The 15,262-nt window shown below is 38.0% G+C and overlaps 1 protein-coding gene and 1 long non-coding RNA gene across 2 annotated transcripts; both read left to right on the top strand.

The window, feature by feature from the left end:
* Positions 1 to 3,091: 3,091 nt before the first annotated feature.
* Positions 3,092 to 15,155, top strand: LOC131535794 (E3 ubiquitin-protein ligase TRIM35-like). Its single transcript, XM_058768300.1, has 6 exons — positions 3,092 to 3,107; positions 3,252 to 3,274; positions 13,273 to 13,368; positions 13,561 to 13,791; positions 13,870 to 13,892; positions 13,973 to 15,155. The coding sequence occupies exons 1-6, from the start codon at positions 3,092 to 3,094 to the stop codon at positions 14,103 to 14,105; spliced, it is 522 nt and encodes a 173-aa protein (XP_058624283.1). The 3' UTR covers positions 14,106 to 15,155.
* Positions 9,926 to 12,385, top strand: LOC131536390 (uncharacterized). Its single transcript, XR_009269939.1, has 3 exons — positions 9,926 to 10,259; positions 10,457 to 10,574; positions 11,581 to 12,385. It is a non-coding gene; the product is annotated as an uncharacterized LOC131536390 (long non-coding RNA).
* Positions 15,156 to 15,262: the final 107 nt, after the last annotated feature.

Genomic DNA, 15,262 nt, shown 5'->3' with positions numbered 1-15,262 from the left:
TGGTTCTTTGTGACCGTCTCATAATTATAACAGGACTAGCAGGTTTGTTCACTTCAGTGATTATCTCAGAATGTGGAGAGGAATTCCTAGATACTTCAGAGGGATTACTAGAAATGTCCTCAGTTCCAGTTCCCTCAGTTTCTGTAGCAACTACAGGTGCTGAGTTTCCAGGAACGTCGAAATCAGGGAATTTACAATCCATTTCCTCTTCTGAAGTGTTTACAAGCAATTTCTGTCGGGCATGAAGTTGATCCACATACCGTCGAACCACTCGTCCATCACCTAGCATTACTTTATAAGAAAGTGGTCCAGTCACAGTCGCTATATGGCCCGGAATCCATTTCGGTCCATAAGTAAAGTTCTGAGTAAGTACTGGATCTCCCACACAAAAATTCCGTTCAATGACCTTTTTATCATGATAGACTTTTTGCTTTTGTTGTTGTTCATGAATCTTCCTTGTCAAATCAGGATGTATAAAGTCCATAGAACAGCGTAATTTCCGTCCATACAACAATTCCGCTGGAGAGAACCCTGTGGTGGTCTGGGGAGTGATCCTGTAACTAAATAAAACTCGAGACAATTTAGTTGCAATTGTTCCTCAACACTTTTTAGCATGGTTTTAACAATTTGGACAGCCGTTCCACTAACCCATTACTAGAAGCATGGTAAGGTGCAGAAGTCACATGCCGTATTCCATTTTATGCAGGAACTCTTTGAATTCTGCACTAATGAAGCAAGTACCATTATCTGATACAATCAATTCGGGTAATCCATGGTTACTGAAGCTATTCCGCAAACATTCGACAGTGATAGCAGAGGTGGCTGAATTCACTGGATACACATCCATCCATTTTGAATGTGCATCAATCAAGACAAAGAACATTTTTCCCATGAACGGTCCTGCATAATCCACATGCAATCGTTGCCATGGTTTATCTGGCCAATTCAAGGATGCAGTGGGGCAACCGCTGGAGCATTTCTATGCTCCTGACACCTACAACAGGTTTTAACCAGCCTTTCCACATCCTGATCTAACTTAGGCCACCACACATAACTTCTGGCCAAAGCTTTCATCCTAGACACTCCTGGGTGGCATTGATGCAATTGTTTCAGAACATCTGGTCTACCCACGCTGGGAATGATTACTCTGGCCCCCCAAAGTACACAACCATCCTGTACACTTAATTCATCTTTCCTTAATGTGAATGGGTCAAACTCCGTTCCTGTTAATTCATGCAAACATCCGCGTTGCACTGTTTCTCTCACCCGAGATAATACTGGATCTCTTCTAGTCCACTCTCTCACCTGTTCTGCTGTGATCAAGGTGATATCAGCATTCTCCAGCATTAATACTCTTTCCTCCTGCTCGGTGGAAGATTCCATTGGCAATGGTAGCCGACTTAGAGCATCTGCATTGCCATGATCTTTGCCGGCCTTGTAGATGATGTTGTATTCGTATGCTCTCAGGGTCACAGCCCATCGCTGGATTCTAGAAGAGGACATTTGGGGAACAGCTTTTAACTCATTAAATAAAGACAATAAGGGTTTATGGTCTGTAACGATTGTAAATTTTCGACCATACAAATACTTATGAAAGCGCTATAAGCCAAACATTACAGCCAACCCTTCTTTGTCCAACTGCGAATAATTCCGCTCAGCTTGATTCAATGTTCGTGACATAAATCCTATAGGTCTTTCACTTCCATCAGGCATCTTATGTGAAGGAACTGCACCCAAGCCATAAGGAGAAGCATCACATGATAAAATCACATCCTTCTGGAGGTCATAATGAACCAGAACTTGTACAGAATGAATCATTTTTTTAGACTGAGCAAAAGCAGCCTCTTGTTCCCCGGCCTAGTTCCATTTTGCATCTTTTCGTAGCAATTTGTACACAGGGGCTAAAACAGTAGACAGATTGGGCAAGAACTTTATAATAATTTAAAAGTCCTAAATATGCTTTCAATTCTGTCACATTCTTTGGTGAGGGAGCATTTTGAATAGCCATCACCTTTTCTGGTGCAGGATGGAGGCCTGTCTCATCCACTTTATGACCCAAGAACATTACCTCTTTTTCCATAAAGGTACATTTACTCCGTTTCAATCGCAATCCTGCTTCCTGCAGTCTATCCAATACTCTAGCAAGAGTTTGAAGATGCTCTTCATCATTACGACCGGTTACCAGGATATCATCAAGGAAAACTGCCACATGCGGAAGACCCAGCAATACCCCCTCAATGGTCCGTTGAAAGATAGCGGGGCTAGAAGAAACTCCAAAAGGTAAAACACGGTAAGTAAACAGTCCTTTGTGGGTATTCACTGTGACATACTTCCTGGATTCTGCATCTAATGCAATCTGATGATAAGCATGGCTCATATCCAATTTTGTGAACTTCTGTCCACCTGACAGGGTTGCAAACAAATCTTCAATCCGAGGAATGGGGTACTGTTCCAACTTTGAAACTCTGTTTACTGTTAGCTTGTAGTCCCCACATAGACGTACGGTGTTATCAGACTTTAAAACAGGTACTACCGGTGCAGCCCATTCAGAGTGTTTAACGGGTACTATGATGTGTTCTCTTAACAGCCGTTCTATTTCAACTTCTACCTTTGCCTTCATTGCATAAGGGACCGGGCGGGCTTTGAAAAACCTTGGGACTGCTTCAATTCCCCCAACTCCTCTTTAAACAATTCTTCATGTTGGCTGAGGACTTTAGGCAAAGTTAAATTTTTCACCACTTGCATTCTATGTAGGGCCTCAAGTTCTTCTCTTCTGCTTTTTAAGCCTGCCCTCTACAGGTCATCCCAACAACTGACAATTCATTGTCACTCTACAACAGAAAGGGAACATCTCATTAACATTTTTATACCTGAAAGTATTGCATTAATAGTAAAGAATTGCTTTGGACGGCAAATCCGTGTTTAAAAGTGAATGAATTGTAGTCTAGCATTTTACCACACTCTCATCCATTGTTTGAAGTGGCGCCACCAGGGGGTGGCCGGCCACCCCTGGCCGACTCCTGGCCACCCCACTGCCCACCCCACTAGCCAGTATAAATTTTAGTATCATCAGTTATGCATTTCGTCCCTAATGCACAGCCAGGCAGGCAAGCCGCTCTAGACCTTTGATCGCACACAGTAGCCAGCCCTCTCCCCCGCCCCCCCGTCCCCCCGTCCATGCCGCTGTTGCGCGCTCAGACAGCAACAGCTCAGCGCGTGCCCGTCGGTCAACAATTTCAAAAGAAGTTAAGAAAGAAGACGAAGAAGACTACCGGTAAGTAAATAAGTCAAAAATTTTCTTTAGTAAAAGAAGACGGGGAATTATGTGTCGTGACATGTGCTTTTTAAGTGCCAAATGGTTACAGTATACTGTTACAGCAGTTTTTTGATGTGTCTGACACGTTTTGACAAGAGTTACCTAGCTAACGTCGTTAGCTGGTGCATGTATATGTTATGTCAATTTTCAGACAATGAAGAGAAAGTCCACAGACATCTCTTCTTATTTTAAGAAGAAAAGTACAGAAGGAGGAGTGAAAGAGATGGCAGGGGAGCAACGGAGGCTTAGTAATAGTGAGGAGGAGGAGAAGGAGAAGGAGGATAGAGGAGAGAAACAGACAGAGCAGCATGACAAGGATACACAGCCAGCATTAGTGACAGAACACAATGACAAGGAATTGTTGCAAGAATTGTTGTGCAACTCAAAATGTTAACTGTACTGTTATTAGTCTATGCACATTATATCATTAGTAACATTAAATATAACATAATAAACCAAAGTATATCAGTAGGAGTTTCCTTAAGTCTTTCTGATAGTGTTTTCTACAGGCCGGTTTACTACAACAGTAGAATAAAATTCTGAAATGGGGGGGGGGAGCTTAAAAGTTCAGAAAAAAACGAATTAAATTGAGAGAAAGAAATGAACGCCTAAACTTTAGCTATCAGGTTTTTTTTTATTTTATATATATATATATATACACGGACAGCACACGTATGTCTGGTCGACGTCGGCCCAATATCGAAACGTCGGCCTCATTACCTAAAACATAATAAGGTCAGTGCTCTGTTTTCCAGCTCATCAATCGTCGTCGGAACCCGAGTCGGTTCACGACCGCAGGCCGATGCCGCGCTTATCGGTTTGCGCGAGCCCGGTCATTCGTCTCTTAGCAACCCACAGAGAGAAGTCTGTGACACTTCTGGCCCTCTTCGTTTAGGAGTATCACTTGCCTCCTTCGCGGTCAAAAGTGACCGAAGCCTTGAAATGTAACTTTTTTTTTTTTTTTTTTCCTCAGGAAAATCAATGTAATATATTTTTGTTCAATAATATTTTTTGATTATTATTTATGATTTTTAGGGAATTTTATGATATTATGCAATATTTATACAATTTTAATGAGCTATTTTCTCCATTATAATTAATATATGTTTTTTTATTTCTTTATTTACTATTTTTTTAATAAATGCAATATTTCACATTAAAATAGAGTGAAGGCGTTTAAAATCCATTTTTTTAAAGTGAGAATTGGTCCATCTGAAGGCATTAAAAAATAAAAACTTGTGCAATGTTGCGTAACCTCTTGTATTAGCACCCTATATAGATATATACAGAGGCTTTTGGATTCCTGTTGTTTTTTAGACATGATTTCTTAATTTTTTTAGGTTTTGCTATTAGATATATATCTAGACATTCTATAGAATGTCTTTTATTTTATAAAAGACTACTTTTTTTCAAGGTTTAGATATATTTGGTTAGATATGTATCAGGTTTTACATTATGATTACAGTCAAACATTAAAATCTTGTTAGAAAGGGAACACATAGAAAGCATTTTTGTTACTCAGTATTTGATAATTAACAACAAAATAAGGAATAGATAGTGATAATTCAAAACATTTTGTAATTAATTGATATTTTATTCAATGTAATTCAATTAATGTTAACATATTTTCAAAATTTGCTCTGTTGCAGTTTTACCAGTTCGCGTGTGTGTGTGTGTGTGTGTGTGCGTGCGTGCGTAAATGTAAATGTAAATGTAAATGCATAATGTAAATGTAAATGTAAATGTGCGTGTATGCACGTGTGTGGGTGTCTATTTTGCACTTCTGATATTCTAGACAGTCACCCCTTGATTGCTGCACACTTTTTTTTCTGACCAGTGGCTGATTTGTAGTTTGTACCAACAAAAGATTCACTGAGTTTTCACATTTTTTCGTATTTCAATTCCCATTCATTTCCTTTGTCGGTCATTTTTTTTTTACTCTTTAACATATCCGAATCATGTCCATGATTTTTGTGTGTGTTCATATTGCTAATGTGACACAAGTCACCAAGTGTCATTCCGATGAAGCTAAGATTTTTTAAATTTCAAAATATAATTTTTTTCGGTCAAAAATGACCGAAGAGGGTCAGAGGGTTAAAAGATAGTAGGCACTTGGTGTGCTACAGCACAGGTGAAGAGAATGTGGCTAATTTCCAACTAACTTGTTTAGCTGATGGTCACGGTAGCGATTTTTAAAATTAATGTTAACGACTTATAATGCGTTTCCAGCAATTTCTCGGAGGGAAAATGTAAAAGCGGATTATTAAAGATAAGTCCTAACTGCTTTTTCGCCGTGTTTTTCACTCTTTTACAGGCTGCCAGAAAGAATCCGTCTATACGTGAGCTATTGTTGCTTTTTGAACTACAAAATTAGTTTTAAATTCATTATTGAATAATTATTGAATGAGACTGTAAATTATTAATGTAATGTCTTAATGCTAGATGTTTGTTTGTGTAAATGCTGTGTGTGCATTGAGCTCTGCGTGAGCGGGGAGCAGAGTTGCCATGGAAACGGGGCTTCAACAGAAGCGGTTATTTTCAAAACAGCAGCTTTTTCTATGCGGTTTGGCCGTTCGTCCTCACGCAAACGCTGCACCAGGTCACTGAAACCGAACATTTTGAAAACTCCTGCCAGGGTGAAGATTTTAAAAAACTCCGGTTATCGTGTAGACAGCAAAACCGGAGTTTTTGGCTTGTGAGGTCGGAGCCTGCGCTGTTATCTCCGCCTACTGGAAAGTTTTTCAGGCTTCTGATTGGCCAGCATGGCCTAAAACGCATCAAAGTTACGCATTTACATAAATAGTACATAAAAGTAAAATAAAATGTCCTGAAACTTCATCATGTATTGTTTAGTAGGCCTACATCAAACTGTAAACTGAATGAGAATATGAAAGCAGTGAATGCAAAACATTGTTTGAAGTCAGTTGTATATAAATAAAACAACAGGATATACTATTCTATAATATAACATATAATATCAGATCATATAATATCATATGAGGCATGAATATAATTTCACATGTAAACACACAATATGAGCTTTATGTTATGCATTTTAAAAATATATTTTCAGAATTAGCTTTATTTGCCAGGTGTGCGCAAACACACGAGGAATTTGTTGTGGTTTTAAGGTGCTCCTGGTACATACATACATACAAACACATCTGACATGAGAACAGAAAAAACATTTAAATAGTAAGACTTAACAATGGATAATAATCATAATAATAAGTATGAATCTGGAACAGTAGATTTATGTACAGATTTGTGCATTATTTACTCTATATACAGCTGTATAAATAAACAGATATGTATGTGTATTTACATAATACTTGAGAAAGAGGCAATAATTAAAGATGGAGAATGAATTACAGAATGAATTACAGAACACCGGTGATTCATGTGTTAGCTGTTTAGGCTGGAGATGGCATGGGGGAAAAAAACTGTTTTTATGCCTAGATGTTCTAGTGCACAGAGATCTGTAGCGTCTGACTGAAGGGAGAAGTGCAAACAAGTTGTGTCCGGGGTGAGAGGGGTCTTTGATGATGTTACCTGCCCGTTTCTTCACTCTGGAGTTGTACAAGTTCTGAAGGCTGGGCTCTGCTTCAGAAGTCCAGACCAGACCAGTCTTTTCAGAAGTGTTTCACATATATGTGAATATATTACCTTTCTGTATGGGAAAACATTGTGATTTTAGTCAAAAATATTTGAAATGGATTTTAAATGTGGGTCAGGATCGGCAATACTTATGTGGCCCACATATCTATATTTGACATCTGGGCCAAATACTGCATTTGACATCTGGCCCATGTCTTGTGTGCCGTCTTAAACCTGGTACCATCTCTGCCAAACCCGGGCCATGTTTGGCCCACATGCTGTATGCCAGTGCCGGATGAATGCCAGCTGTGCCAGATGCATGCCAGCTGTGCCAGATGCATGCCAAATCTGGGCCAAATTTGTTTGCTGACTGGGCGTTAGCTTCACAAGTATTCAAATAGGCTAACGCATTATATGCAGGAATATACCCTGTCCTGTAGGATTTTTATTCGATCCTGCAGGAATCCTGTAGGATTTTTATTCGGTCCTGCAGGAATCCTGTAGGATTTTGGTTTTATGTGCAGGGATCCTGCAGGAATCCTGTAGGACTGAATAAAAATCCTACAGGACAGGGTATATTCCTGCAGGTGTCCTGTAGTGTTGTTCCTGTATGACTGTGTTATGTCTTGCAGGAATGTCCCAGCTAACAAAAAAAGGTCCCCAGGACGTCCCCTGAATGGCCTCTGCGAACGTCCCCCGGACGTCAGTGTGTAGGGTCCCCTTGATGTCGAGCAGACGTCCGCAAAGAGGTCCTCCGGACGTTCACGAGGGCGTTCACAGGACGTGCAGCGGTAATTGGGGACGTTTAGGGGACTTTCGCTTTACGTACTCTGAATGTCATTTTATTTTACTTTTAGGCTAATCAAAGACAACAGACACGTTGTATGGAGCAAAATGCGTTTATTTTAATTGAACAATTGTAAAGTTGCGGTGCTCTTTCCGTGTGTGTTTGTTTTTATTACATGGTGGGGTTCTCAACACGTTAGCACACTCACATAGTGGGGACCAAATCCCCGGTCCCCAAAATGTTTTGCTTGAAATAGGCTCAGGGGGCGTTGCTGATATGCCTAGTGCAGTTTTTTTTCTTGATCCCCTCCATGAACAAAAACCGGATTTCTGTGTGCGAGTATGTGTGGCAGCGCTGCTCTACAGCGCCCCTGTAGACTGGCCACGGAACTGCACCTGTACACACACTGACGTGAGTCGCGACCAAGTATAGAGCTGTGTCCGAAATCGTTCACTCATTCACTAATCCCTATATAGTGTAAGGCAGTTGAGTGCACTATATTAGAAAGGAGTGAACTAAATGAAGTGAACGGATTCGGACGGTGACGTGTACACTGCGCGTGAGACTTGGCTGTTGCAAAAACATCTTAGATGTACTTTTATATTTCATGTACCTCATTTTAATATTAATAGCAATAACACTTAGAATGACTATTGTAATCAGCTTTGTGGTTTCATTGATGGTATATTATTCATTTGTTCTGTAATATGGTCATAATCATTAAATACTATTAAAATATTGTCAACAAAAATAAACTCACATTAGCACATATTAATAATTGTATGTATTTATTGTTTGTAGTATCTTGAAACTCTCCCGAGCAGCATTTTTGCACTCAAATAAGATGACCGTAGAGCGCCCTCAGGCGACCGTTAATTTGACATCAGAATGAATACACTACCAACGAATATTTTTAAAAATCCACCAAATTCATAATTTTTGCAATTTAAACGGAATCTCTCTTTCAAACTCGCTCGCTCCCGCTCTCTCTTCCAGCTCGTCGGTTCTCCGCATTGGATTGTGGGAAATAGTGCTTCAGCGAGTGTACATCGGTTGTACACTCTAAATCAGAATGCATTGTGGGTAAAAAGTAGTGAACGAATGTAGGGAATGAAGTCGTTCACTCAGAATTCGGACAGCACTACAAAATGGCTGACACCCAATATAGTGCACAGGGAGTGGTTTCGGACACAGCTTAGGTCTCTGCAGCAAAGTAATGGGAGTTACCAGATCGGGGCGTTTTTAGACCATGTTACTTGATTGGCTGACGTCACAGTGACGGTAGGTTTAGGGGTGGGGTTAGGTCAGGGGGATCATTTTGATTGCATGATTTAGAAACACCCAGCAGCTTGAAAATGCCTAGCAATTCAGAAACACCCACTTTTGCTCTGCAGAGACCTCAATCTCGACGCGACACACACACTTTACCTACTGCGCATGCGCAAATCACCGGTTAATCAACGTCAGTTGGTTTTTCACATTATGTCGATAATTCAATAATCAAAAGAATACATCGCAGTTTAATCCCTCGTGAAATATCCTAAATGTAGTTACAGAATTTTTTTTTTATGAGATGACTTTGTGTTGTAATTGATGTTTTAAAAAAAATAAAAATAAAAAAAGGCAAAAACACTGATAAACTAACTGTATGTCGGCATATAATTTAACGGGTTTACATGAGGAAAAGATTATGCTAACGTGTTAATTTTCCGGCACCGGGAGGCTTGCTATTAAGAGGCCGGAGTGGGGTTAGTGATTCCCGGGGAGACGCTGAATCGAGCACCGGTGACGCGGCCGGCGAGACTAAACACAAAACCCAATATAAAGGTAGGTTACCTTAGGTTTACTATGGTATTTTTTTTTTTTTAGTAAATTCACAGTTACCACAGATGTACCATTATTTTACATCCATTTAACTATTTTTAAAAACATAATATTTTCAAATGATAATCAATTTGCCATGTTTTATAGTTACATTATAGTAGTAGTAATATAGTAACCATGGTTGTTTTTCATAAGAGTGCGTTCCAAGGTCATAGAAATCTTAAATAAATTAATAAATAATCAGGGATAATTCAGTTCTGATTCCTAGAATTGAGTTAAGATTAATAATCATAAACTGTAACTAAATATAAATTAAACCTAATACACATACACATAAAGCAAAAGTAATTATACATTTTCTTTTTAGTTATCTTCAGCTCTTAAACGTTTTAGCAGTTACACATTTTTATTTGTGAAAGCAGTATTTATAAATTGACTGTTAAAAATCTTTATACAGTAAACATGAAGGAAGACTTGTCATGGTGATTCATTGGTCATAAGTTGTAGGTTAAACCATTTTAAACATACATTTGATCTAATCATTATAGTTTATTAATTGTTTTAAAAGAAAGTTGTAATTTTGTAAAAAAGAAAATTATTATTTTTTTTTTTTCAGATTGTGGGAATGTGGTTGTTGAATATAGAGGAGAAATGATATATTTATTTGAAGCAGAACGCAGAAGGGACATCTATAAAAATACGGTCTGTCTTTACTTGGCAAAACAAGCAGTGCTGGTAAGTTTTTAAAACGTACATGTAGACATTTTAATCATTGTCTTTGTATTCATGTCATAGTTTTTGTCTTTTAGTTTAATTGTAAGGCAAAACATTCTACAAAATATAATTAAAAAAAAAAAAAAAAAAATTAATTGAAGCATTGATGCAGTTGCATCACCCTTGGCCGGATGGTAAATGACGATCATTTTCACCAGAAACTGCACCGTGAAGAAGACTGTGGCCCAGGAAATCCTGCCTTTGGCAGCGAGGGACATTATTCCTGAAGAAGAAATAACATACGACTGCGGAGCAAGTGACCGGCTTTGGAGAAAGGTTTGACACACTTTGACTACTTTTGTCATTTTTACAGATCCAGATCCAGATTCTTAAAGATTCTTTAAGACTGTGAAACTTTTCATCAATTGTAAATGTTTATAAACATTTACTAAACATTAGTACTTTATGAACAGTCATTTTGATGACAAAACATGTCCCAAATGACCGGAATTCTCTCTATTTTCACATCTTTACAAATCATTTATTAATCATTAGTTCATGCTTTTGCAGTACCCAATCTAAAGTAGAAACTATTCATCATTTGTAAATGTTTATAAAAATGTACCAATTTTTTAGTATCTTTACTGGCACTGGACTTTTAGCTACTTTAACAATGTTTGTGTTAAGGGTGGTTAGTTAAGTTTAGCTAAATGCTTGGTAAAGACATGTCACACATTGTAATTTTGGTGCAAAACATGTTTTTAATCACCTCAACTGCTCAACACTTAGTATACTATTGTGTATCATATTTTGTATCATATTTCTTGAGTCATGCATCAACAGGAGGGGGGGGGGGGAAACAAAATTTTAAGAAAATACTTCATTTATCTTTTATTAAAACAATGCAATATAAACAGATTGAATGGTGTTCCCTTATAGTTATCACACAAAAAAAAAAAAAACTCATTCAGGTAACAACACAGTATTAAGAATCAAGTGTATGCAAACTTTTGAACAGGGTCATTTTTATAAATTCATCTATTATTTTCTCTTGTGGACTATATGTAAACATATTTTATGTGAAATATCTTAATCAGATCAGTACTACATAAACAATAACATGCATTTTGTAGGATCCCTCTTATTTTGGTAAAATAATTAACATTTTGTAGATTATGCAAGGTGTATGTAAACTTTTGACTTCAACTGTATTTATTTATTTATTTTTCATCTATGCTGCAGAATTTTCATTCACTATTTTCCCCATGCTGTCTGTTCATCTTTATTGTTGCTGTGGATAACAGGTTTTGTCTTTTGTGTGTGTTTCATGACTGTGTTTCAGTTTCACCACTGATGGGAAGAAATGTACTGGCAGACAGGGAGTGAGCAGAAGATCAGGACGGTGGTGCAGAGTGGTGGTCATCAGCCCTGCATGTCAACAGCTTCATTCAGTCCAAAATGATGTTTAAATGGAGGACTTCACAGAGAGGGTCAGTGGCCTGTTTGTCACCACCCACATGCCATTTGGGGTCAATTGTTGTGAGACACTTCTTGTTGTTTTTGCTAATTTTTAAGATAGTTTTAAGATAAATCATGTTCTTTCTTAGAACAGTGATTCCCAATCCAGCTCTCAAGATGTATGTTTGTTTCATTTATATTCTTGCACACTTAAAATGTTTTCATGGCTGTAATTTGTTGATGCACTGTACTCTGGGTACTAACACAGTACTAAAATATTTTAAAATGTTTTAATAAAAATACTTTTGTAAATATGTTTGGATTGCCTTTTGATTTGTAATGTTATTCTGAAGTATAGTAGTATCACAATTTTACTAACTATATGTATGTACTATTCCAAACACACACACACACACACACACACACACACACACATATATATTACACAATATAGAGTTGAAACAAAATTATAGACGGTTTCAACGGCAACAACATTAACAAACGTTACTGCGCATGCGCGCTTTTGTGGCCCTAACTTAACTTCCGGTAGACATCCAAATACAATCAGTAACAACAGCTAAGTCCCTCTAGAGTAGATTATGTTTTGATAACAAGCAAAATATATTTCCTGTGTAAATCAGACAGACTGAGATGCAGCGATAACTACTTGGACGGACTTGCAAATGCAAATTCATTCTCTGCCAGCAGGAGGCGCTTTAAATCTGGAGAACCAGAGGTTTCCCCGGAAACGGCAGGGCTGAGTTTACAAACGCTGCTTTATCAGGCATATAACTTGCTAGATTAAATGAAAATGACATCGAATATTTTCTAAAGACAGTTGTCCTTCAGAAATGTTTTGATTTTTAAACTTGCATTACGTGCTCATGTTTATTCAACAAAGCCATTTGGAAAATCGGTCCGTTTTGATATCGTGGCGGGTCGCCACAAATAAATAAATGTATGGGAAACACATCCCACAGCACAACAACCAGAGCCCAGCTTCATTACTCATCACTTTAACTTTAATTGTGTTTGTAGCCGGCGCCACTAAGAAGACCGATAAACAAACACAGACCGGAAGTTAACTTCGGTCCAGGCGCGTGCGCCCGATGAAATCGTCTATATGTAAAAATACAAAATTATGTAAAAGTACAGTACAATACTATTTTGTAGTTCTACAGTACACTACCGTAAAGCTGCATTACAGTACATTGCTGTAAACCAAAATACAGTAACCTGCTGGCAACCGTGCTGCCAGTAACTTACTGTAAAAATACAGGACAATTTTTAACAGTGCAGGTCTGCTTGTGTCTAGTCTAGCTGAATCCAATTATGAATAATTAATTATAATTATAGCAAAACGTTTTTGCTTCAATAAGTAAAATTGTCTTTTACAAACTGTACTTCGAGTATACTCAGACTGACTTTGTTGTATGTCAGGTTTTAATTTCTGACAAGAGAAATCAGGATGGGCAAATATTTTTTTTTTGTATGATGCATATGTATGTGTATTCTGTTCTCCTCTTCACTATAATCTGTTTGGGTTTGTTTATATTTCTCTATTGTTCAACTGTAGGAGGAGCTCAATATAAAACTGAAGTCCTTACAAAAGAAACTTAAAAACAATGAAAAAATTAAAGGACAATTAGTGAAAAAAGTTCTACAAAACAAGGTGAGGAAATAGAATCAAGAGTCATTTTACATTTTACAGCGGATCACTACATGCAATTTTGACTTGTTATATTTAATATAATGGATTCCAGTTTATTATTTCTGTAAATGTTATATGTTGGTATCTGAGTTATTTCAGATCTCAGAATAACTCTTGATTTAAATGATTGACGTGAACATGGTTTGATTTCAGTCTCAAGCTGAGCACACTGAGCGTCAGATTAAACAGCAGTTTGAGAAGCTTCATCAGTTTCTCAGAGATGAAGAAGAAGCTACAATCACTGCACTGAGGGAGGAAGAGGAGCAGAAGAAGCAGATGATGAAGGAGAAGCTGGAGGAGATCAACAGACACATCTCAGCTCTTTCACACACAATCAAAGATATGGAGGAGATGATGAAAGACAATGACGTCTGCTTTCTAAAGGTCTGATTTCAGATCATGGATTGATTGATTGATTGATTGATTGAGTTGTTGATGATAAATTGTGTGTTTGTTCTGCAGAAGTTTCCAGTCTCAATGGAAAGGTGAGTGATCTGCTGGTGTCTCTGGTCTCTCTGCTTCTGATCCAAATCCACTGCAGTTCTGATCCTGAATGTTCTTCCAGAGTCCAGATCTCATCACAGCCGGATCCACAGACGCCTTCTGGAGCTTTGATTCATGTGCCACGTTACTTGGGCAACCTGCCCTTCAGAGTCTGGAAGAAGATGCAGGACATTGTCCAAAACAGTGAGTCTTGAGAAGACCTGTGCTCTTACATTTACAGTTTATCATGACATTAATGTACTATATTATTTCATTTGGTAGTAAGTTCTGGTATATAATTAATTATTTTTTTCTCATTTCTTAATCTATCCAACAAAACAGACTCAACAGTGTAAAAGTGAAAATATACTTGAGACTCCATTTGTGATTCTTCCAGGGCTGGCGCTACATATAGGCAGAGTAGGCAATTGCCAAGGGCAATTTGAGGTGGAGCCTCCATAACTGTAACATCCTCTATATCAGTGGTATCAAACTCAATTCCTGGAGGGTCACAGATCTGCACAGTTTAGCTCCAACCCTAATCAAACAAACCCAATCCAGCTAATCAAGGTCTTCAGGATTATTAGAAACTTCCAAGCAGGTGTGAGTTGGAGCTGGTTGGAGCTAAACTTCAGGTGCTGTGCAGAAAAAGGCTAAATAGGCATGCAAAGAAGTACCGCTTCTAATGCAGATGTTGAGTTGTCATCATCTGTTTTGGAGTGATTGCAATGTATTCTAAATATAAAATTGTTCTGTCTATCAGCGTCATTTCTGGACAGACTATTCACCAGTTTATTATGAGTTTAAAAAAGTGAGAGCGGAGTGGAGAGAGGGCATTTCCCCCTCGGTAGAAATCGTGTTCTGCCCCTCGCGGGAGCCACCCCTCCATCATCGGGCCCTTGGAATCATCCTAACCTTGCCCCCTTACAGCACCCCTGAATAATATGACAATATCTGTAGTCAATATTGATTAAATTGGAGGGGGGGATTTTGCCCACAACCAGCAAGGGGAAAAAATGATAAAAGCACCAATGTTCATTTTCTGAAGTGGTATTCAGGAACCGTGAATAAATTACTGAACAAATTACTGCAAATTAATAAGAAGAACAATAAGAATAGTTCAATAAGAATGGCTATAATAACACCCTCAACAAACAAAAAAGATAGTACCTTAGATAAAATGTAATAAAATTATCTCTTTTCAGAGGGAATCACTTGGTAAAATCTGATTCAAAATTGATAGTTACACTTTATCAACTATTCGTCCAGCGAAACGTTAAAATCAGTTTATCTTATTAATTTTGATATTTATATAATTCCCTTGGCCAAAGGTCATAATATATATGCTAGCAATGTTTTTCTTTATGAGCTA

This window comes from Onychostoma macrolepis, chromosome 03, assembly GCF_012432095.1.
Source record: "Onychostoma macrolepis isolate SWU-2019 chromosome 03, ASM1243209v1, whole genome shotgun sequence".
NCBI lineage: Eukaryota > Metazoa > Chordata > Actinopteri > Cypriniformes > Cyprinidae > Onychostoma > Onychostoma macrolepis.
Note: the sequence above shows the minus strand (reverse complement) of the source record. Positions and strands in the feature narration are given on the sequence as shown.